Raw genomic sequence first — 27,467 nt, 5'->3', positions numbered from 1 at the left:
TCCAGACTAGATCTGTTCTAAGATCTCTAGTGGCATTGCAAAGAAGGAAACAAAGCCAATTTCTTGCATTACATTAGCTCTAAATAAGCAGTGGAAGTTTCAAATTTCTTTGAAATTTTACTGTCAGATAAAAGTAAGATTCTAATACAGAAAGAAATGCGAGGGAGTATTCCAAAGTTGCATGTGGAATTTGTAACTTTCTAGGAAAAAAATAATAGAATTCTGGCCCAAACAATAGAAATCTGGCTACGCTACTTGAACATAGCAAAGATATTACCATTCTGGAGAACACGCAAATCTGAGCAATCACCCAGTACTAAGTTTTTATTTACAAATCAGTTCATAGAAAGTTGTAAGACTTCAGAAGCATTTTACTGATAGGAAGGGCGTATATCAGGATCTTGCAAGAGTAACAGGAGAAAGAAGCATTAATTATTGCAAGACGTGGCCCCACAGGTAGTATGCTGAGCTGCTAGACTGAGATAAGTAACTGATAAGATGACATTTCAGAAACTGTTTATGTTTCACTGTGGAATCAAAGAAGCGATGTCCTACCAGATTTCCTTCTGGCATTGATAAATATGTCAATGTCATTTCTCAAAGAGACCTCAATACAATCTTAGAAATAGCAGGAAAAGAATCTGGTCCAAAAGTATTAAGAAGGAACAAAATACATTGAAGTTATTAATAAACAACTAGTTTACTAATTAGATCTATAATTTTTCAATATCCTTACATATTATTAAATAGCATTTGAACAGTAACAGTTTCTCTGATTTCTAGTACCAGAAGTTGTTGCCTCAGGGTGACTATCGTCACTCTTTTCCATCTAGGACAAGACAGCAGTTACCTACAATACATCTATCTTACCACCTTTGCAGTAAATTAGTAAGTTGCTGAAGTCATATAGATAAAGAAAACAAAACACAGAAGTATTGAGTTATTTTACTTACTTCATAAACCTGGGGACTCGTCAGGCAGCGGGCTACGAGGCCACACCAGCTGGGTAGAGTTGTGGTCAATGGAGGGCCACTGTGAGTGAGAATTGGCTTTAAATAACTTAGAATAGTTAAGGAAAACAGAACAGCGCTTGAAAACCACTACTGAAAACAAAAAGACAGTTTCTACATAAATATGGTTCTGCCTTTGATCTACATGTTGCTCAGTAACTGCATATAACATCCACTAAACAAATAAATGAAAAGCATCTCCCCTCCCCAGCCCCACGTGCCCTTGATCCTTTTAAGGGCAGTTTCTTTACCCACATGCTTTCTGCAAAGGGAACTAATTAATTTATGGAAGTTTCTTATCGTTGCAACATTTCCAGCTTTTGGGCTTGGGTCAAACGGAACAAGTACAAGTGCTTTAATGTTAACACATCCAAGGGTGTTACTGCTCTACAGGTGGGAGCAGTGTCATGACTGCAAGCTAGAGGTAGCAAGGTGGTATACCTATGAGACTCAACACAGGCAAGTAACGAAATACCATGCATCCAACATCCTCAAAACAATACAGTCACCCCATTTGTCCACTCTTGGCTGGGCACTGAATCACAGAGATGTGACAACAGATCTCTGCAGTCTAGACAAAGGCTAAGGAGACCTGAAGGTAAGGGCTCTCAAAGAAAGGATAAATGTTATCTTTCAAAATTCAAGCATGATTTAGACTAGCTCTGTTCATACACAAAGAAACGTCTTGGGCATCAGAACACCCAAAAGCTTACAGCAGTTACTTTGGTAAGGCTCAAAGACATCATTGCTGTGCACACATATACCGCAGGCCCTCAAAAAGGCAAAAGGAAAACTGTATGGCCATAATCACATAACACAGCATGGAATGAAAGCATTTGCCCAGGCAGTGCTGCCAAGATGACAATGGGCAATGGAGAAGACCCCAGGTAAATCCATGTTTGTTCGTTCTATTACTTCAGACTGATGATATCCCTGAATAATAACCATTAAAAAAAAAAGTGTCCCTGCTACAGAGTAGCATATTGATCTTGCCTGGTACAAGAACAGAGCTGGGGGAGAACACCATAACATCCAACACTGTTGGAAATCAGGACCACTGTTTTTCTTGTTTTCCTCCAGACGTTAGTCTGACTATATTAAATATAAATACGTTGCAGGTATTCTAGCTACTTTGAGCCTCCAGACACAGAAAAATCAAGTCCATTTGTGAATTAGTACCATTTCCCTGATTCCAGCTTAACAGATGAGGGTATTTAGGAGGAAAAAAAGAGGAGGAAAAAAAAAAGAAAGACTGTTTAAGCAGAGGTATCTCTCCTCTTCAGCAGAGCCTGACACAGCGCATTTACTGGAGTGCATAATGGTGTGATTATGCCACAGCAGAGTTAGGCTTCCTCCTTCCATTCCCCAGCAACAGCGTGGCGACACACAGTCCTGGAAATAAAAACTCTCCCCCAGCCCTTATGCAACCTACTGGCCTGTGTGTTTCCCCACAGCAAATGGGCCAGCAGTAAGCCTACCACAAACCCACTAAAAGACACCTGGTACTTCATCAGTTGCTGTTTCTTTTGCGTTTAACTGTTGTGGATAACCTGGAGCACAGCCCATGACACTGAATGAACTCCACATTCCAGAGGAATGAAGATCTCAGTTACTCATCTGCACAGCGCTCTGCAGACAACAGCCAGCATTAGCACACTGCCAAATGCATCTTATTCGCATCTTTTTCTAGTTAAATTCCCCTGTGAAGAGCAAATCTTGAGACAACTTGCCTTTTTACTCATAAACCATGTGAATACATCAGCAAAAAAAAATATTTTGACATTTAGATGTAGGTAGAGGTGACAATTCTGCAGATCATCCATCCCCTTACATGCAACTTAAATGCAGCAGATGTTCGTCTGAATGCTTCCTTGCAACAGAAGCAGCACAATTTTACTTAAGATACAGCTCTGCCTCTGGATGTCAGTTTTGCCAGCCCAAACTTCACAGAAAGCTTCCCTAAAGATTGCTAGTTGCTACCAAGAAAGCATCCTGTAATAAAGTTTCTGTGAAACACCTAATTAAGCTGTAATTTTCACTTAGCTCTCCCCCGTTGCTGTGGCTGCTGGGGACCACACTTGTGCTAGTGTCAGCTGAAGGGAAGTCACCACTGCCAACTACTCCTGTTATTCATGAGGCACATCCCTTTGTAAAGGCGAGGTGGTGATGGGGGAGAGGAGAGCTCTGCTTCCTTCAGGGCTGGGGGAATGGCAGTCAGCTGCAGCCAGGTCCTTCCTGCTCTTAGCACACAAGTTGGGTTTTTTGTTTCGTTTTAAATAAAAAAACATGGTATTAGAACAAAAATGGACCTAGTTACTGTTGAACATTAGCCACTACATTCAAAAGGCTTACTTGAAATGACTAACATTTATGAATATTTAACTAGCACACACACTCTTCTGGGCTTTGTCCCTACTGCAGGGCATGAAAGCGCTAATGACAAATAAGATTTTATCCTGAAGTGCTATTAGGATTAAATGCTTCCAAACACTATTCCTTAGTTGGCTGATCTTGATGTACACAGCATGGAAGGAGGCTACTGCGCTCCAAGCAGGCCAGCAATACCCAAACAACCAATGCACAAGACCCAGGATCACACAGTCACTTCTCAGGTGCAAGTTGCAACAAGATCAAGGCCCTGCCACAGACATTTAGGTATCTTTATCGGCCCCAGATTACTAGGATTCAAGTACTGAAACATTTAAGTTTTCAGGCAAAGTGACTTGGCAAGGCTAGAAGAGCTTCCTTGTTTTCTACTAAGTGAATGTAAGGAGTTGCAGAGGGACACCTGTATGATAAACTCATTAAGAACACACTAAGTAGTTAAAAAAAAAATAAAGCAAAACCAAAAAACACAAGCATGAAGGACAAGACAGCTGCATGAAAATTGCTGTGAAGTTTAAACAAGGCACAATGATAGCTTCAGAGAGGTAGTACAGTACAATACAGACATAAAAGGACACTCTGCATTAACACTCATAGGAAGTTCTGGAAATACTGAAGGAAATAAGCTGGATCACACATATATTTTTAGTGCCAGAACTTCTCATATCAGGGTTCACATCACAAAAGCAGGTGGCTTTTCACCACGGTGAGTTGTAAGACATGCACAACGTACTAGGAAACTATATTGTGCTCTGAACATCAGCAGATGAATGGAACAAATGAGAGGATCTGAAATACTTAATTGACTGTTTTACAGCTTGTGCAAGACTTCAACTGGCAGAACTGCCTTTTTTTTTTTGGCCGACTGGCAAGCTTGGCATACCATGCACTAAATGGAAAGGTCCGTTTTCCTAGTCAGCAAGTTGAAGTTTCAGTCTTGTGCCTTGAACCTGTAAATACTTCATCTTTGTCATGCCTGACTCTCTCAACTGCCTAAGGCTACCTGTGTGTACACGATGACTAAAAAACCCTCTGAATACTCCATGTCCTGAAGAGAAGCTGTGTTTTCAGAAGGATACTTGTGGTCAAAGCTATACCATAGCCTGAAGAGCCATGCACTTTCCTGCTTTGTTCTGTTCCTTCTTTCAGAATCTGGACCATCCTAGAAATAAGACAAAAGCATACTCATTATTTCAGGCAGAAAAAAAGCAATTTTTTCGTGATTCTATGATTCTGTGATAAATTATACGCTCCAGTCATTCACATTATAATGCCCTGTGCAACAAAGCCGAAGGATTTCAATATGGCATGTAAACTACAGAAGAATATTATTTAGAGACTTGCTTATACTGAGGTTACTTTCTCTAGAAAAAAGCTGATTGAGCAAAGAACAAGCAGGCCCTCTTCAATATCCTCAAGTTACCTTAATAAGGTTACCTTAATAAGGCCTTAATAAGCTCCCTGCCACCAAGTTACGTTAAGCCTTAACGCTTATCACATAGTTAATGCAGTAATAGGGAAGGAAAAAAGTCCAAAACTGAGAAATAAGCCTCACCGATATCCTGTCCCTACTTGCCAAATAAATGAACTAGGACAGTGCAGACTGTTCATTGCTCGGTTGGCCTCCTTAACTCGAGGAGTATGTCATGTTCTTTCCCTTAATCCTATTGCTTCCTCGGAAGAACAAGAGAGTTTACAATGCCTGATAAAATTCTGCAGAGCCAATAAAATACATCCCTCTTAAAATAAACAGGGAATCCATGTATAAAAATCACAACTGAGGAAGGCTATAATGCAAACTTCCTAAGTGCTAGATCACACCAGCTCTCAGAAGTGCTAAGTATTAAAATACAGTCCCCTCACTAGCTGTGCAGCAAGTTGTCATACCAGCTGGGCTGCAGCTGCATTTGTTTTTACTTTTGCTACACTTTTTTTTGGCCAGAAGCCAAAGTTAAGCCCAGAAAAACAGATGATGTGAGAACGCCTTGCATGAATCATCTTCCACACTGCTGGAATAGAACAGGATAGAGTTGCCCTGCGTACTTATCATCTGGGAAAAAAAAAAAAAAAAAAAAACCAACACCCTATGATTCATTCACCAAGAGTTAAACTTTTGTAGATACTCTCTGCCTCCCCAACCCAAACAATCTATTTTCTTTAACTGTGACTTGCTGCCAATCCTGGTCTTGTAAAAGCCAGAGGAATCCAAAGGGAACTGACTAATGGACTCCATTAGGAATGCAATGCACAGCTAAAGAGGGAAACAAATGGGTAAGTGCTTTATGTTTACATGGGAAAAAAGTAAGCAAGTTATTTCCACACAGGTCTCTGAATGAGAACAGAATACCCATGTTCCGGCTGTAGCTATTTCCTGTTAAAGCAATTCCACTAATACTGACAAGCACAGTCTGAAAGCCATCTTACCACAATACCACTTCCTAACCTTGGTTTTATGCCATAACTGTTGCCTTCATTGTAAGTGGCATTTTGAGGCCTGGCCTCCTGGTTGCTTCCAGGCATAAAATCTATAGAACAGACATGCAATCTACAGGAATCTATCATGTGCTGGACCCAGTCTTCCACAGAAAACACAGAGATGCTTCCTGAGCAGGAAAATGTCTGCACAACCTGAGACAAAAAGGAAAAACAAATGAAAAACCCCCACACAAACTGAGAGATCACTAATAAAAAGATGATTCCAAATGCAGCAGTATCCCACGCCTATATCATTGGCCAGCCTGAACACCAGCATCATGCAACCTGGGGTTTACAAAGCAAAGTTCACATACTTGCACCCTATGCATCCTCTGGGTCCGGTCATCCACACTTCCTGCCATTCAACTTCATTTTCCTCTTGCAGGTTCCTACATAAGCAACCAGTTGTGCTACTGAACAATCAGTGTCACTGTAGTAGTATACTGTCTGTGAGAATGTAAACTAAGATCTGGACAGAAGAACATGTGATGGCGAGGTCCTTGTATAGAGGAAGCTCCCGGTTAAACCTCAGGAAATGTTTTCAGACCTTTCACTCCTGTGAACTCACTCAACTTATAGACGGGGAAAACTGAACAACATCCTTCCAGTAGTCTTGTTTATACAGTATATTGCAGGTGAAAAAAGCAACTCTTTGATTGTTACTGATGCACAGAATGCTGCACTAGAGATTCACTGAAAGTCTGCTGGAGTGACAACTTTTCAATGCTCCTTTTGCCTTAAGGGTGGTAGGCAGTAGAGGCAAGATCCAGCTGCGTTCTGGTACATTATGCAGGAGTTGAAGTTTGATTAGGAATCTTAATCTTTGATTCTAAGCAATAGTCCAAAGGCTAGAATTTGTTATCAGCTATAGGATAGAAGTGAGAGGATTATCTGTGTCAGCCTAAGGGAGGACTGTTTATGCTGCACATTGTTAAAAGCAAGCATTTGGCTGGAGGAGGAGGAAAGCACTTTGTTATAAATGGAGTGTGTTAGTGTATTTGGGGAGAGTTATGAGGCCTTATAAATACACACAAAAATTTGAAATGCAGGGAGACACTGCAGTGTTACACCTAACAACACAATGGTTTTGGTGGGCATTATTTGAATGTTATAAAGTAACATGCATTACTGATTTCCCAGCTAGGAGAGAAAGGTTTCACTCATGTAGCTTCTGCAGTACTTTATCTCAGTTATAAAATAAGGATCAGCCTAATAGAGAAGTTACTTAATTACTTACTCCTTGTAAGACTTGAAAGTTGTCATTAGTAGGTGGAGGGTCCTGATCTGGGTCAACCCCAACCCTACAGAAACATTAGGAAAACAAAGCAAGTGGTGTTATTGAGGATTGAAAATGCTGTAAGTTTGGCAGAATGCATTTTAAAAGCACCTTAAGCATCCAGCAAAGCTGCATTCAGAGAGATTATGAGAACAGTTTGAAGAAGAGCAGTCCATTATTCCCGTGCAGTTAAACAGCTATAAACAAGATGCTTCTTCACACAAGCAGCAACTACTTGTAGATAACAGCTTTAAATCTACCTCAGCACCAGCTCTAACTGCTTACCTTTGTTGCCAATTCTTCCAGGATACTGGCAAATACTACTTTGGGGCTAAAAAGGTGAAATGTGTGTGATATCCTCTTCAGTGGAGAAGATCCCTCATGTCCAATAGCAGGAAATCGGAGACTAAGGACAAGCCCAGAGTAAATATTTGACACAGCAAGTAACTTGACTGCCCTATGGGCCCAAGAATGGCTCAAATAATACCATTAAGAAAATAAACAGAACACATATGCAGTACCAGTTTTTTTAAGGCACTGACAGCTTGAAGTGTCAAAAATACTTTATGAAGATCCATAATGTTAATTTGATGCAAGTTTCACTCACCTAACACAAAACAGTCAAAAAGGATTATCAAGTAGTCTGCCTAGTCCAGCCTCTCAACCAAGGGAGGGTCAGTACGACGTGACTGTGGATGACTATAAAATAGTCGATCAGTAAGAAACTACTTCTTTTTGCACAGTTAGTGGGCATCCTACTACTGAACTATCCTTTCACATAGCTCTCTTATTCAGGACAGGAATTTAATATGATCCTTGTAATTATGTTCACTTTTTTCTGGTCTATTCTCATGACTTGAGTTGTCCAGCCTCAAATCCTAATAATCTTTCAATCTCTGGCAGTCTAAATTCCACAAGAAAGTACAACCTTACACGTAAGGTAAGACTGTCAGTGTTAAACGCATTGTGTTTCAGTTCTATGACACAGCACAAAGAGTGGAGAAGGATGCATGAAGTAACAAAAGTATTGTGTGAAATGGCTCACATTAATTTCCCCACTTTTAGAAGAAACTGAGCTGATTTAGTGTAATCTGTTACTTAGACTTTGTGTAAGCTTTTTCTAGCCAGTGTCCACGGAATCTCCCTTCTGAAACAGAGCAACCAGAAACCAAAGAACATGGCAGTTGTGTCCAGAGGATGTATGCTCATGTAAGGCAAACAATGATCCAGACATGCTTTACTTTCAGACATACATTGCATTGATTAAACTAAAAAGGAATACCATTAAATAGTTTCAGGGCAGAACTCTATAAGAGAAAAGTGGGCACTGAAGTAAATGTTTAACTTATCCTTGTGGACTCAAGGCCAATTATAAGGCCTAACTCAGCAGTTAGTTCAGGGAAAATCCAGGAGGCCACTCTAAGACAACCGCAGCAACCTCACATTGACCTTGTGCTGACTGGGTCTTCTGCTTGGATTTTTCCTGAGTCTCTTATGTCTCCTCATCCCTTTGTTTTTCCTTTCATAGCAAGAAACAGAGCATCATGTACTGGACAAAATGGGTACCAGATTGTAACACACGCCAGAATGAAATGCCACACAAAAGAGCTCTGAAAGGTCACAAGGGCTTACACATTACCACTTAGGCTACTGCTGAACAGTGAAGACAGGATAAGAAGGGTTTTCTGCAGATGAAACTAGTTACCTCACCCAACATCAGGAAACAGGCTCAGTATGGCAACACGCAAGATTGCCGATTTCTTCATAAACAGACATAATAATAATAAATATTTGTGGCTTTTCTTGTTCCAGCTGCACATCAGGGAGGTTCAATGCACTACAAACAACCACCAGACTTGAGTTAGCCATGCAACTGCCAATGTGAACTGCAAAATTCATTCCAGAAGATGAACATAGCTTGCATTCCCAAAATAATTTTAACTTGCTATGCTACCCATTCATGTTATATAAAAGCCATATACACATCGTGTTATAAAAAAGCATAAACAATTCACAACATCTCAGCTTTTATAGGACTGATAAGGTTGTGCCTTCAGTTTTGGAGATTTTTAGCTTCCCTGAGGCAGTGGAGAGGGAAGATTACCAAAGTGGATAACCACACTACTCAGGGAAAAGTACATCACAGGGCAGGTGTTTGGGCTCACTGACTTCCTGAAGAGGAAAATCCCTTTTCTATATTAAAACGTTTCAGCTTTCAGAGAAGAAAAAAAAATCTACTACAGAAGTTTCTTTCAAAATCGAAATAACATGTGGACAGATTCATCTTTTTAATGGTTATCAAAATTATTCTTCAGGGTAACTTATATTTTGAATTTTTCTAATGAATTCTTTTAATAGCCACTTTCCCCTCTCCCTTAACTTCGTGTTTCAAAGCTTGTCCCTCAGTTCACAGATTAACACAAAATACAATACTACTTTGAATTCCCACAACTACTTTTTGTAACTCTTAACCAGTGTACAGTATCTTTCACCAGAGTGGAATGTAAAGAAACCATTTATTATTCAGAGCAAGTCCACCTGATCAAGTTTCACATTATATACACATAACTCTCCAAACAAGCAGTTTTTGTAGACCCTGCATTCCCTATTTCTAAGACAGATTCATTTTTATTACCTGAAACAAAACAACACAGGAACAGTCAGGTACCTCCCCAAGCTCCTTTACATGGAAGAGAGGCTCAGAGAAAATTTAGTTACCTCACTCTTTCTTAATTGCCTTCATAACTGAAAGTACAAGGAAAGCTGGCGTACGCATGGATAGCTTTCAACATAATTCTTTTCTTATTGTTAAAAAAAAAGAAAAGAAAAAAACACTTCACATCCTGAAGTACATTTAAAAAGCTTCCTACAACATAAATGTGCTATAAAAGCCAATGACAGATTTTCATTTATCTAAACCATCTTCACATTTAGAAAAATTGTTACTGGGTTGGCTTATGCAGATTCCCTCTTGGAGTTCAGAGGCAGAGAGTGGGAAGTCTCACTGAGGATTCTGGTGTTTTGCTCAAACATTCTGCAGCCCACGGGCACCATGCAGAGCAGATCTCTTCCCCATGCAGCCACAGAGGAGCCCACAGGGCAGCAGTGGCTGAGGCCTAGAGGAGGCACAGTCCGTGGGTACTCCTGCAGGAGCGGCCTGGGCCAGAGCTGCAGCTTGTGGAGAGGGGCAGCGGTGGGGCAGGAGGGCTGGGGGAGCAGCTGCCCATGGGGACCTGTGTGGGGCAGTGCCTGAAGGGTGGGCTCCACGGTACTGAGCTGTGCTGGGGCAGTGCTGGGAGAGCTGCAGCCCATGGGAAGCCCACAGGGATCAGTTTAGAAGGACAGCACTGTGGGAGGGACCCACATGGAGCAGGTCAGAGTGACCATGGAGGGGTGGCAGAGACAGAGTGTTACGGGCTGACCGCAGCCTTGAGAAGTATACTGGAACACTCAAACACTATGGTTAGGCAAAATTCAGCCATTTAAGCAGCATGCTCGAAGATAGTTGATACAAACACAGAATACAAAATGGAAACCAAACATGTGGAAAGGAGCAGTGAAAAAAGGCAGATAAAACTACTCCAAGCTCTCCGTGATGTCAATTTTCTAAATGGGTGGAACAGTTTCTTCTGATATTTCAAAAACATTTCCAAGGCCCTACAAGACCTGGATGAGAAGTTACCAAAAATAAAACTATGACATTCTAGTATACGCAGTTGCAGCGACAGCCAAGAATGACCGTAATAAATAACGCTTCTCACATTAGCTGTATGTGCTGCTTTAATGCTAACACAGTGTATTTCTGGGAAATTTAGCACTCAACAGAACTTTCACATGTGACCAGCTACGTGAAAAATTTACCACTGCACCACAAAAATTGTGTGTTGTACATACTGGCACACACAGATGCATAAAAATACACTCACTACAAGACATTTTCCTTTTTCCTGTCAGTCCTAGAAACAACCAGCTGGAGGAGACTAGGATTTCTGTCATCTCCACTGTTATCAGCACCTTGCTGCAAAGCAGTCTGACAACCTTTACTTTTTAAAAATACATTTCAAGGAGGCTGAGATAAATCATCCACAGAAGTCCCCTCCTCTTGAACAGCTGTATGTAGTAGCCCCAAGGAATGCCTAAGACCATCTATGTGATTAAGGATCATAGGATCACATCTATAGTTTCCTCAGCTTTCAAGTCTTCCCTGGCCAAAGACATTAGTTTTGTTTCATTAATTACCCATAAATGATAGTTAAAGTTGCAGTGGTGGGTGGTTGGTTTTTTTTTTGGTTGGTTGGTTATTTTTAAAGCTAAAGACTTGAAGCATGATCCGCACTCTCCCAGCTCACTAGAAGAGATCTTATTCAGAAGTGGGGAATATCTATGGCACTGCAAAAGAGGAGAAGCAGCAGTAGCATGCCATAGTATAGAAGACGAGCACACAGTGTTACAAAGATGAAGGAAGTCAAGCATCAGGTTAATTTGGTACCAAGGAAAGCACAGTGTCACCTGAAATACAGCCAGCGGCTTTCACTCATCTCTTCCACCGATGGAACATGGTCACCAACTCTGGTACAGTACAAGAATGGAATGTGAGTAACAAAAAGCTCATGAGATGACAGCTTTACAGAACTGCCTAGCAAAAACAAAATAAAAACCTTTACCCAAATAAAACAGAAAAAATACACAAAAATAAGAATGACAGAACAATGACATAATGACAAAAATCATAGAAATTAACAATAGCAACTCTTTTTGATGGAGATGTCCAATAATATTCTTCATTTGTTCAGATTCAGGCTAGGAAAAACACCTGCATTCATGACGGGCTACACATTCATATCATAACTTCTACACTGCAGAAGTTACACTCAGCAGCTCTTAAGAGAAATGCTACGTGGAGACAAAGTTGATCAAAGACAATTCCCAGCACTTCGGACCCATGCATTTTCTAAAGGAGAGAAAGTAAATAAAGAAAAAGTCACAACAGAAATCTATGCATATACAAAAGAGGCTACCACCACTTACTAGCTTGGGAGCAAATACTGGTAATACATACATAAAATACTCAACTGGCTTCACTAACAGTAAGCTAACAAAATCCAAGATAATTAATCTTCAGTCATAGTAGAGCACTCTTACCACTTGCTTTGCCTTTCTCTACTGTACTTAAAAACAAACAAAAAAACATAAACCAGGAAAAAAAAAAAAAACAAGTGAAAGCATGTTTTGTTTCTAGTACTTTCCAATACAAGTTCCTTAGCAATTCATGTATTGTTCCACCCCCACCCTCTCCACTTCTATGTGAAGGTGTACAACATGAATTACATACTGCCTATATGAAATAGAAGCCCATCTTACCACAAGTCCACAGAGGTCTTACTTTACAAAGAACAGGTATGCATCCTGACTGCAGGCTCACATGTTTAAGAACCAAATATTTAAGGCCATAGCTTGTGCTACTACCAAAGTCATGCAGTAACCTAACCCTTACAAAACCAGGGCAAATGCCAGACTTTGGATAGATTTGGGTGTTGGATGTTTAGTTCTGTAGCTCACTCCCATGCCAACATACATTACAGGTCAGAGTACTCAGCTTTTTAAGTCCAGCACAGAGAACGGTTTGCATATGCAGCAAAAGCTAAAATTAAAAACTGCCCAGTAACTTCAATTCTATGACTTCTCTTTGCTGTATCTTTGCCAAGTCAATATTACAGACATCTGGGAAAACATTGGTATGAGTGCAGCATTTTTGTAAAATTTTAGCTATTTTGGAAGTGTTCAGCTGTGAAGGTGGCTAGAAGGTGGCTGAGGAAGAAAGCAATTCCCATCTCAATATTTTAAATAATAAAAATAAAACTAAAAATAAAAGCTGATCACTCAAAAACCCTAGAACTGGGTAAGCTGCTGCAGAGGTCGGCTTTAGGGTACCTTTGCGTATTACTTTACTTGACCTAACCAAGATAATGGCTCCTGAAACTGCCCACGCAGGCTTGGCAGAGCTTGGTCAGTTAAACTCGAATCACCCCATTTGCTCCAGATACATCAACCCAGCTCCTACAGAGGCTGGGTATTCCTCACGCTTTTTCCTCTCTGGTGGGAATTGCCATGTTTCAGACCACAAGAACTGACATGCTCATATCCAGTCATCTAAAGGAGGAGGTAATCCTTCTCCTACCAGGGAAAAATATCATAGGGCCAGTTTAGTGAGGCTGGAGAACTGAAGGCACTATTGCACCTCCATTAAAAAAGATTCATGACTGATGACAAGAAATCAGAGAAAGCAGAACATGGAGAAGAGAAATAGAATTTAGAAGGAAGACTGGAGAAAATAGTACAGAAATATATGGCAAAAGGAAAGAGCCCACAACAGAGGGAAATGGATAATGCACGTGCCCGCCCTTTAGGGGCAGAAGAAAGTGGTTAGAAGGCAGGCTTCAAAAATGGTAAACCAGATGACAGATCTGAATTGTAGAAAAATGAAAATAGGCAGGAAAGCAGAAGGGTATGACCTCTTATTGAACAATCCCCACCCCAGTTGCAGACACGATACAAGGCTGGATCCCAGCATCAACATTCACTTCTTGTCATTGCAGCACACTGAGACGCAGTGTTTAAGAAATACATTTCATCCAGAACCTAATAGTTGGACCACCCTGGTCCAGATATATCCTGACACTGTCATCACACTGTTAGTTCCACCACCAACCCAGATAGGTAGATAGTTCATATAGCAGCTATGCGAGAGTATTTCCAAGTTTGTGGGGGGGGGGTTGTTTCCTTATTTAAAGAGGGGAAAAAAAAGATATCACCAGATAAAGAGCTGCTTGAAAGATTATAATTGCAAAATCATACAGAAGGCAGTAAAATATCTAAGCTGACATTGTCCACACAGCCTAAGTATATTAAATGGAAAGATATAATCCTCATGTTTAAGATTCAGAAAAGGATGGCTTAGTATAATTGAAATTACTTCTTTAAAATACACAAATGCTTCAAGCAGCTTATGAAGGAGAAGCAGGCATTGATCTACACACTGCTTCACTCAGCAAGAACTAGGTCAAACCCTAATGAAAAAAATGGGAAATATTTTTCTATACAAACGCAATAAGTTCCCCTCTTCTTTTTCCTGTAATGAATAAGTGAAGCTATATGTCAACTACTTTTCAGAAGAGAGGAACTCTGCCAGTGGTTTTGATTTACAGGGCTAACTTACTGGAAGTGTTAAAGCTTCACACAGGAAATTGTTTCTTCATTTTAATCTCAGCAAAGTAAGAGACTTTCATTTTTAATATTCAAGTTGTTTCAATTTCTACCAGAAAACATCTACCACTAGAAAAAATTAGTTTATATTCACATACATGAATATGTTCCACAGCCAAGACAGCACACAAATTCAAATACACATGACATCATGGCTTTACACTAGTTCCTGGTGTTAATTTTTAAACTCACCTAGAATCAAGTGGCAGAAACAAAAAACACCTGAATATCTCATTATTTTTGCTTGGATTTTGCTGTCATAACCTCACTTTTCCCAAACAGTTAAGCAGTAAATGCAAATTAAGCCTCCACTGCAAATAGTAGGTCCTTGGCTTAGTTGTACATTTAAACTTGACCAATGGACACTGGTTATATATCTTATCCTTAAAACACACCTGCACTTCTGTTTACTTGAGACATTCAGAACAGAGCAAGGCAAGGAATGTGGCATTTTGGTCTATTTTCATAGAATAGCTTAGTTTGGAGGGGACCTTAAAGACCATCCAGTCTCAACCCCCTGCTGTGGGCAGGGCTGCGCCCCACCAGCTCAGGCTGCCCAGGGCCCCATCCAACCTGGCCTTGAGCACCTCCAGGGATGGGGCACCACAGCTTCTCTGGGCAGCCTGTGCAACAGACTCACTACCCTCTGAGGAAAGAACTTCTTCCTAACATCTAACCTAAGTTTCCTCTCTTTTTGTTTAAAGACATTCCCTCCTTGTCCTATCACTATTAGGCCATGTAAAAATTTGGTCCCCCTACTGCTTATAAGCTCCCCTTTGTACTTTTCCAAAACTTAGTTTTCATATTGCTCTCCCCCTGGCCTACTTTTCTTTTAATATATTTCACGTCAAGAGAGAGAAGGGATCACCAGAAGTAGAGAACAAAGCATGCACCCCAACTGCCATTCAAACAATAGCCACATGCCTCTACCTGAGCCACAGCAAGGCAATTCCAGATCCTTGCATAACCATCACCTCATGCACGCACACAACTACCTCTGCATGAACACAGTGCTGTCAAGCCAGGCTGAAAGTCTTGGCTGGGGCCAGCTCTCTACTACCATTCTATTTAAATTGTGCAGGCTAACCTTAAAGAAGATCCCTTGTTGTTTGTGTCTTCCCTAACTCCCCCAAAACTGCCATGAACTTCTCATGAGAGATGGACTTTCAGGAGTCCGCACAAGTCTTGGCATTTAAGTCTAACACACAAATGGCATTAGTTTCTTATTTCTCTCCATTTACTTACTCTAGGAAACAATGAACCTTCTATTGTTTTGTCTCTCTTCTGCTAAACAATCCTATGCAGGAGCACTACTTATTTCCAGCCTCTATAGTAAGTGCCAGAGCTCAGAAAGCATCCAAAGGAAGTGCTGTCTCAGCACCACACAGTGCAGCTGTGCAAGGCACTGGGAAAGAAGAGCACCTTCATCTCCTCCTGCCTACCTCACTCACTGGGGGGAAAGGGATGGAAAAGCAGCTCACGTCTAAAATTCAGCGGGAAAGTAATCTGTTGCTTCCCTGCATATGAAAAGTCAGGCGTGACTTCGTGTTTTCCTGCAGAAAAGGTTTTGTCACAACGGGCTACACCGGAACCAAGTTTCTAATTCTTCATCAGCTGCACACGGCTGCCACCACCTGGCACAAACTTGAGGTCACTCCTAAGAAGTGCAGCTTCGGTGATCAATACAGCAGAGCCCCCGGGGCAGCTGCAGGCAGACCCACGTAGTTCTTTGCCGTACTTCTTATGTGGAGTTCCCTTGCTGACACGATATCCTTCTCTTAATAGGAAAACTAAACATTTATTTTCCGTCAACCACGTCAAACAAGTGATGGTTAAAATTACTACTTAAATAAATGCAGATAAAACTTTAAAAAGCTAAACGCTCCAGACTATGGTTCAGCCAACTGCCTGCTGGCAGCTGCTCCTCCAGGAAGGGTATCACTGCGCTACTCAGCGTTTCCAGCCATCCTGCTTTGTTGGCCACAGCAATGATTCTTGCAAGTATAGTTTTCCCAAAGGGCAAGCGTGGAATAGATACAGCATTTAGCCTTTTCTCCCTTCACAGGCAGCTCACCACCAGGCTCTTTGAGCCCAGTGCAATCCGGGTAGACTTCAAAAATGTTTCTACCTACTTACTGCTTGCAAGAACTCATCTCCTGCTCCCTTGTACCCCATGCCTCAGAAAGCTTGTGTACACTGCGGGTCACGCAGACACCATCTGCCTGGTTTGCTGTAATTAGTACAGTGTTTCCTTATATACCACTATTAGCCAGAAATCTGCTTCCATTGCCAGAGGTGCCTAATGGAAAGCTGCACATGGTTCCTACTCCAGGCATCTTGTCAGAGTCACAGAACAGTTTTCATATGGAAAGAGACACCAGTCAGGCTGAGCTTAGAAGTATCATTAATGGTCAAATGACACCACATCATGATGACTTAGGAGCAGTGGAATTGTTTTGCTGTTGACTTCAAGACCAGGTACTGCATATGCTGTTGCTAGTGGTAGCTAAACACCTGGAAATTGCACTTAAAGGACAAAAACGGATTTGTTTGGCACCAAAATATAAAAGGAAACCAGGATTACCAATGTCTGCTGCTAGACCGAGCAGAGATATTATAAATCACTGCTGTAATTTCTCAGGCTGGAAGCATTTGACATTGAATGCAGCTGATGTATTCCTGGCACAGAGAGGTTCAACTCTGCCAAACATATATCCTTAATGACAGGTTGTCAGCCAGTCTGACATATCACAGTTTTTAGTAAGCTCATCCCATAACTCAAAACTTGCTGTTGACATTGTTGTATCAGATAGTTTGGCTTTAGCTGCCTTCAATAACAGGTCTCACAAACATTTCTGGGAGTCCTATCCATCCTTTTTTTTTTCCCCAATCTAGAAAACACCTGCTACCTATTACTACAAGTAGTTCACTGAAGTTTTCCAAGAATAGCACCAATCCTTGAAGACAGTTTGTACTTCCTAAGACAGAATTATTATTTTTTTTTTACCTACAATTGTTTTTTTCCTATCCTAGCACAATACAACAGCAGACATTCTGATTAGCATAACTAGGATCCATCATATTTACCTTCCCTCCCCACACCAGCTACCAAAGCTTTCAGAATGCCAACAGAAGTTGTCCTTAAGGACTGATTCATGATTCTTTAGGATTTTGTTGGTAAGCAATCTCAAACACAACTATACTTGCAGCCCTTATGTAATAAGTATTGACCAGGACTTAGAGGCACGTGGCTATAATTGTGCTGTTCGTCATTTTCATAGGTCACCTCAAAACAGAGGAAACACTCAGAAGCAGGTTCCTATTTATCTCAGTTACTTAGGTAGTGTTCAGATAAATGTTTAAAGTGCATTCAGTTTAGTGCTGAAGGCTCCATCTAACTTGAAAAACAACACAACTGTTACCCACAGGCAGAAGGTGGGGAAATGTCTGATAGGATGAGAAGTCAATATGGGACCAGATTCACTAATTCTTGCTTTTCTGTATCAAGCAATGTTATCCTCACAACCTACTGTGGTGACAAGGATCTAGATACCTACAGAGCATCAGGAAGCTTTAGGCCAAATCCCAGCAAGATCTTGTACATTTTTTAGGTTTTTTTTCTTTTGTTTTTAAACCAGCCTGCACTAACAATAGAATGCTCTAAATACCTAGAGCGCATCTAGCAAGCATCAAACAAATTCCACAGGACTAAACCTGATTAGCACAATTGCCACCTGAAAAGTGAAGTTTCCCCAGTGTGCAGCTGCATACCGACCTGATGTTCAGCCATGACAGCATAGGAGTTGTGCCTCCACCAACAATCCACACAGTGAAAAAGACAATGAGGAGAGTTGTTGAGAACATCATCTGATGAGCATAGGTAGCAGTATCTCGTATGGCCAGAGCAAAGGCCATGGCTCCCCTGAGACCTACGTAAAAAAAAAAATGAAATAGAGCTTCAGAAGTGCAACCACACCTCCATAATACAGCATCTTTTCTTGCTCCCTTCCAGACATAGAGGCTTAAAGTGATAAGCAGAAAGCAAGGGGTTCAGAGTACTCCCACATGAGTTTTGGCTCCCTCAGTTTCCTTGGTAAATCCCTGGGATGACTTAGACTGTAACTTGCTCTAGTAGTTTTCTGTAACTTACAGAATCCGCAGGTGCTAAGGATTAAGCGTTTCCAGAAATTTATAGGAAAGAAATGCAGAAACAAACAAGTTGCGGACAACAGCAAAACAAATTTTGGAAATCAAGCATCTCCTTGAATCTAAATGAAAATGAGCATGTTTCCAATGCTTCAGTTGAAAATACTCCATTCCCAACATGAGGTGATCATAAGCTGCCAGCAGCTGTCATTCCAAGATGTCACTTTTCTCAGACATTACACTTTCTATAAAAGTTGAAAGATACATAAGAGCATGCTACAGCTGCTAAGTCTTCTGTAAAGGAAAACTACGTTTGTAGAACTATCTCCTGCTTTTATAATCCACATCTTATGATTTAAAAAGAATTACTGCTTTACCAAACATTTTTGCTCTTTTACCTGAAAACATCATCATGTGTTGAAAATTCCAGCTGATCTTATGCCTTCTGCCCAGATTCAGCAAGAAGGAAAGAGGGTAGATGTGTGCAGCTCTGCCCAAAAAGATCGCAATCTGTTCACAGCTGAGGGTTAAGGATTTCACCTTCCCAGGGTTTTAATACACTCTTGGGCACCTGGCTCTAACACAAACCTTCTGTTTTAATGAGAGATTTATGCAACAATATTAAGCGTCACGTTATCCTCGTCTATATAGAACAGACTTTCACCAAATATGTGCAGAATGAACTCGCTGCACAGAATGCAGGCTGTCATAACCAAGTGTTCTAATGCAGTTAAATTACATCTAGTATGAAGCCTACCAGCTGCGCAAACAAAAACTTAAAATACCACATTTTAAGCAACTATCACCTCCAACATGAAACTGTGCATTTTAGACCAACAGAAACGCAGCCCTAGCATAGAAAGAAAGTCAACATGGAAGACCAGCAAGTGTCCACTATTAAGGCTCCTGCGGAGGCAACATGACCTACTCTGGTCGGTGGGCACTTAAGAGTTCAGAGAAGCTATAAAGATGAATTAATAAATAATCAGCAGCACTAGAATGAGGTTCAAAAAGCCTTTAAAAAGTACTGCAGACATTCATAATAGTAAGAGTTAAGCTCTTACCCTCCTGCACTATGGTTCCAATGAATAACCAGAAAGTTGAATAAATGCTCCACCCAACTAAGGAACACTTTGGCACAAATCAGAGCGATAAGCTGAAATCCTATTACACACCAACACAACCCTGTTCATCTACTGCTAGGATAACAACGTTAAAAGAATGAAGCAGCTCTCTTATGGAAAACAAACAAAAGCAAATAAGAACTCAAGACTTCTCTGGGCTGTTGTTATACCTAAATACTGAAGTAAAACAATATAGTTAGTAGGAAGTTATGCCTCCATGGAACTAAGATTTTGATCATTACTTTTACAAGAAGCTTCATGTAATTATTCCAAACAGCTTTTACAGCAGTCCTTTTGGGCACTGCAAAAATCATTAGACTGAGGCTTTAGCCCTGCCTTTGCAGTCCAACCCTTCTCTTTCAACAGTAATGATGTATATATATACACCCCCAGATCTCACTCCATAAGGCATTAATTTAAAGGGGAAAGTGGCTGCTGAGGCAAAATGTGGGTGCTGGTACCCTTCGTCTTCCTCAAAATTAAAAAGAAAAAAATCACACCAGAGGCAACAAAGGTTAAGTGTTGTAGTACAAAGAGAGATGAAAAATGCAATAAAAGTAGGTGGGTAGGAAGAGAATCGAACAAAAATTCTGGAAAGAAACAAGACGGAGGGCAGATGGGTATAGCAAAACCAAAAAAAAATTACTACATTTAGCACACCAAACAAACAACTATTTCATCCATGTCTTTAACCAATGGTCACAGGGCTCCAGAACATTTGTTAATTCACAAAAACAGATGTGAGGACGTGGAACATTCTTTTTTCAGTGTTTCAGAAAAAAAAGTAAATGATCAAAGAAAAATTAAGATAAGTGTGATAAATCCCCAGAAGTAGTACAGATATGACAGAAAGAGTAAGAAGGTGGAGAGAAATCAAGACAGGACCTTCAGTATCCATCGTTTCAATCACATTTTTAATTGCTCTGAATTTTCAAGCCTCCAGGAATACAGTGAAGGAATAGGTATATAATCTGCTTGAAAGGGGGCAGGGCGAGAGAGGAATCTAGCATCTCCCAACTTATCTGAGGGAGACTACTACCAAAGTGCTCAGTTCTGAGGCAGCTGAGAGCCAGGTAACAAGTCAGCCAGTGACGATGGGAACTGATACCCATCTTCAAAACAAGCACCTTTCAGCAGCACATGTACTTCATGTCAGGGCCTGCACCACATTTCAATTCCTGCTTCTTCCCATCACCTGAGAACCACTTTTAGAATATTGCTTAAAGATAATCACACTCCCCTGAAGTTCATTTGCTTTGTTCAGAGAACAGCTGGATGTGAAGAGCAAAATCTTTTTTAGGTTCCAAAAGTTTGAACACGACAGCATTATAAGCACTGCTGCCATCAACAGCCAAGGCACATGTTATTTTTGCCTTCTCCCTTCTCCACTGACAAAAGCATCAAGAGCAATTTTTCTTTTGGATCAGACTGGTGAAAAATCAGGAGGAGAAAAGTTTAGAAGGTAAAACCCTCTACCTCTGCCTTGTTTGTCCTGACAACTGCTGCAATCTCTTACTCACAGAAACCCTAAGCTATTTCTCCATTTATATAAACTGAAAAGCACACAGTGCTTCCACCTATGCTGAGAACATCTCCAGAGCAAAGACTGGGAAAAAGCAGAGTGATGAACACCTATTATTTCACTTGTTACAAATTGTTGTCAAGAATCAAAGAGTTTGTGTTAAAATATATTATTTCAGTGTCAGTGGGAAGTAATCCAAATATCTTGGTATCAAGTTACATCGTACAGATCCCTCTTAAGGCACTATGCTTTACTTTTACAAAGCTTTTCAGCCTTAAGCACTAGATATCAATTGTGGAAATGGGAAAACAGAGTACGATGCAGATTCCTTAAGTAATTCAGGAGACCAGAAAGTTGAAGATGCATTCCAGCTCATAGCCACAACACCATGCACGCTTAACCTTCATGATGCAATATGCTTTCTTAAATTGTAAGGTCTGGAGAAGAATAAAAGCTTCGAATCTTTCTTTCCCAAAAGACACTGATTAATACTTGATGTAGATTCACTGATTAACAGACCACACACATCCCCTCTCCAAAAACCCTCTCTCCCTCATTCGCCTAGACTCTCTTGTTTTCCGTTCCACTCACTCTCAGACTCATCTAGCATAACTTTTCCAGGTGGGCAATGTATATATTTGGGATGAGAAGAGAACAGATAAAAATCAGAGCCCTGAACGTCATCTGTAAATCCCTTACATCTTAGGAAAAACAAATGAGCAGAAGTTATAAAAACAAACAAACAAAAACAACTGAAATAATTTGCACTGGTGAACTACTCTTCACTAAAAATTCCCTAGTATCCTCATCCATCGCTTTACCTTTAGATTCAATGTTTCTTCATATCTGTGTAGCAGGTGCTCACACTTCCCAAGCAACTGACTCAGTTTGCCTATGCTGATAAATGTAGCAGCATGCTGTTCCCCCTTCTGCCAACACTGATGTTTCCTAGCTAGGAAGGAGATTTGCAAATCCAGTGTTGAAAGTTCCTCTGTGCTACAGCTACATGGAGGAAAGTATATTCATTTATTTATATGTTGAATTTACATGACTTTTCGTACTTGCTCATATGCTGAGCCAACAACTTTGTGAGAGAGGCCTCAGGACTTTGATGTAAGTGTTAATAAAATATGTTCTTAGACTCGTGCCTGCAAAACACAGGAAAACTCTGGTCAACCACCATTTATTTGGTCAGTGCCATTTATCTGATAAAGCTAACATGCACCACCAGTCTTCAGGTGCGCGTGAAAATAGAGAAGCCTCAAACAAACTGAAAAAGGATACAAAAGCTCCAATGATGAAAACTGGGCTGAATATGTGTTTCTGGAAAGTAAACAGTGCCAAACCCATATAAGAAAAGATGAAGTTCTCAGCCAGGAAGTGCAATACCTCAAATAGCTAAGGAAAGAAGAAAAAGAATAACATGTTAAAGGCCAAGCAATAAATATGCTTTTCAAAATAACAGTACACAGCACTGTAGCAATACACTGTACAAAAGGTGAAAGGATCTTGCCTGCTTAGTGCGACTTCTTGATTCAACTGACAAGTTATTGTACGTGTAATGTGCCTGAGTAATTCCACAGAAGAGGACAGCCACCACACCTGTGAACAGAATCACACGTAAAAATCAGTCTGTTTACTATGTAAGCACAAGATATTTTCCCTTCCCAAGTCCTATTAAATTATCCTTAACCTTGAGATTTTATGAATCTCATTTTCAAATCAAGGATGGGGCAGGGCATAGTGGGACACAGATGCTTTTAAGCCAAATGAAAGCTGTTCTTAAGAGCTTTTGCTGCACAGTGAGTTGCACCTTCTATGGCATTGTACAGAACATAAAAAAGCTTTAAGTGCTAACATTGTGTTTCTCATAGGGAGGTTTTAATGAGAAAGTGGAAACGTGGCTAAGATGGTCAGGAGTTCTGTCTTAGTGTGCTCAAAGCCATCAACTCACCAGTAAATCCACAGGCTTCTGCTAGCAAGAAAGTGCTCCAGGACATTAAGAAGAAGAGAGCCGTTTCCAGCAGAGGGAAGCAGTGTAACTTGGTAAACTTTGTCACGTTAAGCCATTTGTTAAGGGATCAAAAATAAAAGAAACCCACCGGTCCTTTGGCTTCTCTCTACCTAATATTCGTGAAAAGTGCTTTTATGTGCTAATAACTGATGCTGGTCTGGGAACGCTTTTTTTTTTTTTTGCATGGAAAACATCAATTCCATCGTGACATCAAGACAAACTTCAGAATCGAGGTCTCCCTTTCAAGTCATTAACTTTGGCTATTTCTGCTGCACAGCTGTGGCATAACTCACCTCTTTCAACTAATATCTTACTCAATGCCACGTTTCCCTGCAAAGAGCCAGCACAGACGGGATATATACTCAGTGTTCCTTTCAGATATCCTTTTTCCCCCCAGTTTATTTTATTTTTAGATAAAGATTTGCACATGCATATACTCTGGTCACCCTTAGATAAATCATAAAATACATTCAGAAGTGTTTCATTCACAGGGCTGTTCTTAACTACAGAAACCCTGGGATGAAGCAGATTTATCAGAATTTTTCTCCTCAGATCTGTTGGCAAGTCTTTTTCAGCAAGTTTGGATATTTCTGTATTTTTAAGGCAAAGCAGATACCTGCCTACAACAAGATATATTTCTTCTCCCTGTGTTGATGCATCTTAGAGAAAAAGCCAGCTCAACCACAGCAAGCTCAGTCTTTTCAAAGTCTTTTCAAAAAAAAAACAAATTGATCTTCCAAATGAGAGTGAAACTTGAGTAATGTCAAATATATGGAATTAACAGTTCATGTAGGTAGTGAAAAGTGAAAGAGATTTCAGTTGCCTTAAACATAGCTCTCCACATACTTGAAAATTTTTGTTCACATTTATGGGACATTTTTTCCCCCCCTCCAGACATTACATTGTCAGCAAGTAAACAGCACGGCTTACTATACCTCAGGTGTGGATAGCTGTATTGGGAGTTACAGAAAGAAATCATGTGCTAGAAGAGTGGTAGAGAAACCCCTAGTCCTTCTGAAGGCTGATGACTAACAGTCTTTGAAATCCAAGCAGGGCAACAGCTAGAGAACAACAAGGACACTTGGAACAGCAAGGTGTAGCACTCTCCCTGCCCACAGGAAGGCAACCAGCACCTTGACAGAGACATCAGGGCTGCACCAGCATCCACCACTCCTCTCCATGTATAATATAGCATTCAGGGTTCTCTGCAGCATTACACAATCAAAACTAACGCCAACACAGCTGCCTGGGGAGTCATGGTTCAGTACATTAAAAACAATGAGGAGCACCACTTTCACAGGAAATTCACAGGCCCTGGGAGGTCTGCAGCTCACAGCACTCTTTGTGACTCTTGCAAGAAGCATTCAGTTGGCCCACAACACTCAGTGGAAGCAGTCTCCTGTGGGCTTTATCACAGAATACAGTGTTCACAGCAAACCACGTGTAATTAGCACCAGAGGCAAACAGCTGGCAGCATTTCAGTGGTTAGCACAAAGCACTCCTGAGTCAGTGTACCTGCTCCCCACCCACACTACTGCTTCTTGTTGGCATTCTGCATGGCTCAGAGGAGGGAAGGGCTCTGAAGCACGTATTCCAGCTACAACTTCAGACTCAACCCTGCTTTGCCAGAAGGCTGAACTCAAAACAAAAGCCCAAACCATGATCAAAAAGTCTCCATGACAGCTGGCATTAAACAAAACATAAAACTCAGCATTTTCTAAACAGCTGTTATTCTCCACATGGTCATTTTTCTACATAATCCATCCCTCTGCCATTTTTGAAGACATATAGCCACACTACAATGGATCACTCTCACCTCCCAACAGACTTATTGTGTAATATCACACTTCTGAAGCAACAACAACCACTGGAGCAGTACTTACAACCCATCTTCCACAGAATACTCAGGTAATCCCACTATAAATTTATCCCGGTACCTGACTCAAAAGAAATTCATGTATTCCTTCAGAAACTGGACAGTCGCATCAGTTGCTGAATCAAAGCAGTTGAATCAACTCTTTATTTCTCTTGCCACTGTAGTGTATGCAACCATATCAAAGTAATTTACTAAATTCAAAACTAAGACTTGTGCTCATCAATCTGGAGGAAGAGGAGGGTGAGAGGAAGGTAAAGAAAAAATCACTAATTTTAATTTTTTTATTATAATTGACCAAATTGAAGTTCTACTTCAAAATAATTGTTTGTTTTCTTAATTTAAACATTAAAGGAAAGAGTTTTCTTTCTTTATTCCTTAGACATAGTATTTTGGCTTCACTTCATTCCAGCCAGGCAGATTCTACAATTTAGAAAGAAATACCAAACGGTACAATACTTTAACTGCTATTAAAAAAAAATAATAATAACCACAGGCATTGAGGCCAAGACAGTTTGCTGAAAGCCAGAACAAGTCTATGTATATTGTCTGCACCATATTTGCAAAATAAGTATTCTGTCTATTTTCAAAGGACAGTGCATGACTGCACGAATGCCCTTTGCTGGCAGAGGGGTATGGTGATGGGTACTTCACAGCTACGACAGTGCTACAGAATACTGCTTGGGAATAAGGTTCTATTAACTTCATTCATGACTGAAGTTACAGGTTCTAACTAGCTAAGAGTAAAGTGCACATTTACAGTTAGTTTCTGCACTATTACACACCATTAAGTAGTTTTCCAAAATAAAATACTTAAAAATGTATAATTAAGCAACAGTTTATGCATTTTTATGCATTTATTTTTAAACCAGAGGCTGTCTTGTGAACAGCATCCTTCCTTCCAGTCTCATAGCACCCTCCTGAGCAGAAGCATTAAAAACAGCAAGAACCAACTGCTGCTTCAGAACATGATTTTACAAAATGGATCTGAAAGTATTCCAGCTGCAATTAGTAGCTGCTCAGAAAGCCAAAACCACAGCAACAGCATTTGATCAGCTAGACCTATAGGTGGCCAGTGGCTTAAAAGCCAGTTTAAGAATCATTGTTCTGGGTCACATCAACTGCAGAACAGCGGAACTGGAAGATGAAACACAAAAGCATCACAGCACATGTTCCTCCTTATACCTGAAAAGTTTTCATTATGCAGGATACAGCCAGGCAAATCTGAGTGATGCGTCTATAACAAGATACAGCTGAGACACTACTTAAGATAAAGAATCACAAGTTCATTATTATTGTGCAAAATAGCACATTTTACCCCTTCTAGGTCAGTTTTCAGAAGTCTGGGGAGATCAAAGCAAGCTGGGACACACAGAAATGTTTTTATCCTTCTCAGTCTAAAAGCAAAAAAAAAAAACACATTGATTCTTTTCCCCTCCAGAAGAAGCACCACAAGCTTAAAGTTTACTGCCCAAGCCTAAAGCAAGACCCACACGGATTGCTCCCTGAGCGCTTCAGAGTTCTGATCAAACAGAGTAAGCGTCAAGAGAGCAGGACAGGTCATGCAAAGCACACAATGCCATGACGTTAATTCTGGTAGAGGTATAGTCTTATCCAAGCTGCATGACAAGAGATTTTCAGCAAAAAGTTTGAATGCGGTACACTCAGAAAGAACTCGCTAGGGTCAAAAAAAAGCTACCAAGGATTCTGCTGAAGACAGAACAAAACACCAGTTATCTTTCAGTTATCTTATGAAATAAAAGCTATTTTTCATAATTCCTAGAACTGAACAATAGACTATCTATTTAGAGCCTCCTACTGACTTTAAATCTTTTGGCAGCACACTGCACGCAGCAACATCATTAAAACTTCTGGTGTAGCCACAGTTATACTGGAAAAAGTCATTTCTGTGGGTATCTTTCTATAGACAGAGGTAAATCTTCACACTCAGATTGAAACAAGCTAGAGTCACCATTGCTACAGCTGCAAATAGGTGAGCGCCATTAGCACCTGAATGTGGTTTCTCATTTGGAGGAGCTTAAGCTAAAAAAGGATATCAGAGCTGTCACTACTCCTGTCACTGCTCCCATCATGAAAGAACCACTGAATATTCCCAGGAAAACACCAACTGACTTGAAAAATGCTGCTGCATCAAAAGCATGGGTATTTTCACCTGTTGGCTGGTAGGCAACTATAGACCTAGGAAGAGAGTAACACAATGAGAAGTTAGAAACGGCATCAGAACGGTTTCACCCCTTAACAGTAGCAAATGAACAAGAGAACAGACAAACATACTGAAGGCAAATTTTTCCTTCCTGGTGCATGTATGCCTGAAGTATCTGGGCAAAGGCTTGTGATATATATTGTCAAGTTCAAGGC

At 40.5% G+C, this 27,467-nt stretch overlaps 1 protein-coding gene across 1 annotated transcript in view; it reads right to left on the bottom strand.

Moving 5' to 3' along the window:
* The window catches only part of SLC9A7 (solute carrier family 9 member A7), a 69,981-nt gene that overhangs the window by 6,380 nt on the left and 36,134 nt on the right, over window positions 1-27,467 (bottom strand). The window contains 10 exon segments of the mRNA XM_021412030.1: window positions 954-1,059; window positions 4,475-4,557; window positions 7,108-7,171; window positions 11,656-11,715; window positions 18,185-18,338; window positions 18,954-19,065; window positions 22,486-22,599; window positions 22,715-22,803; window positions 23,156-23,261; window positions 27,146-27,287. Coding sequence (XP_021267705.1) covers window positions 954-1,059; window positions 4,475-4,557; window positions 7,108-7,171; window positions 11,656-11,715; window positions 18,185-18,338; window positions 18,954-19,065; window positions 22,486-22,599; window positions 22,715-22,803; window positions 23,156-23,261; window positions 27,146-27,287 — 1,030 coding nt within the window.

Source organism: Numida meleagris, chromosome 1, assembly GCF_002078875.1.
Source record: "Numida meleagris isolate 19003 breed g44 Domestic line chromosome 1, NumMel1.0, whole genome shotgun sequence".
NCBI lineage: Eukaryota > Metazoa > Chordata > Aves > Galliformes > Numididae > Numida > Numida meleagris.
Note: the sequence above shows the minus strand (reverse complement) of the source record. Positions and strands in the feature narration are given on the sequence as shown.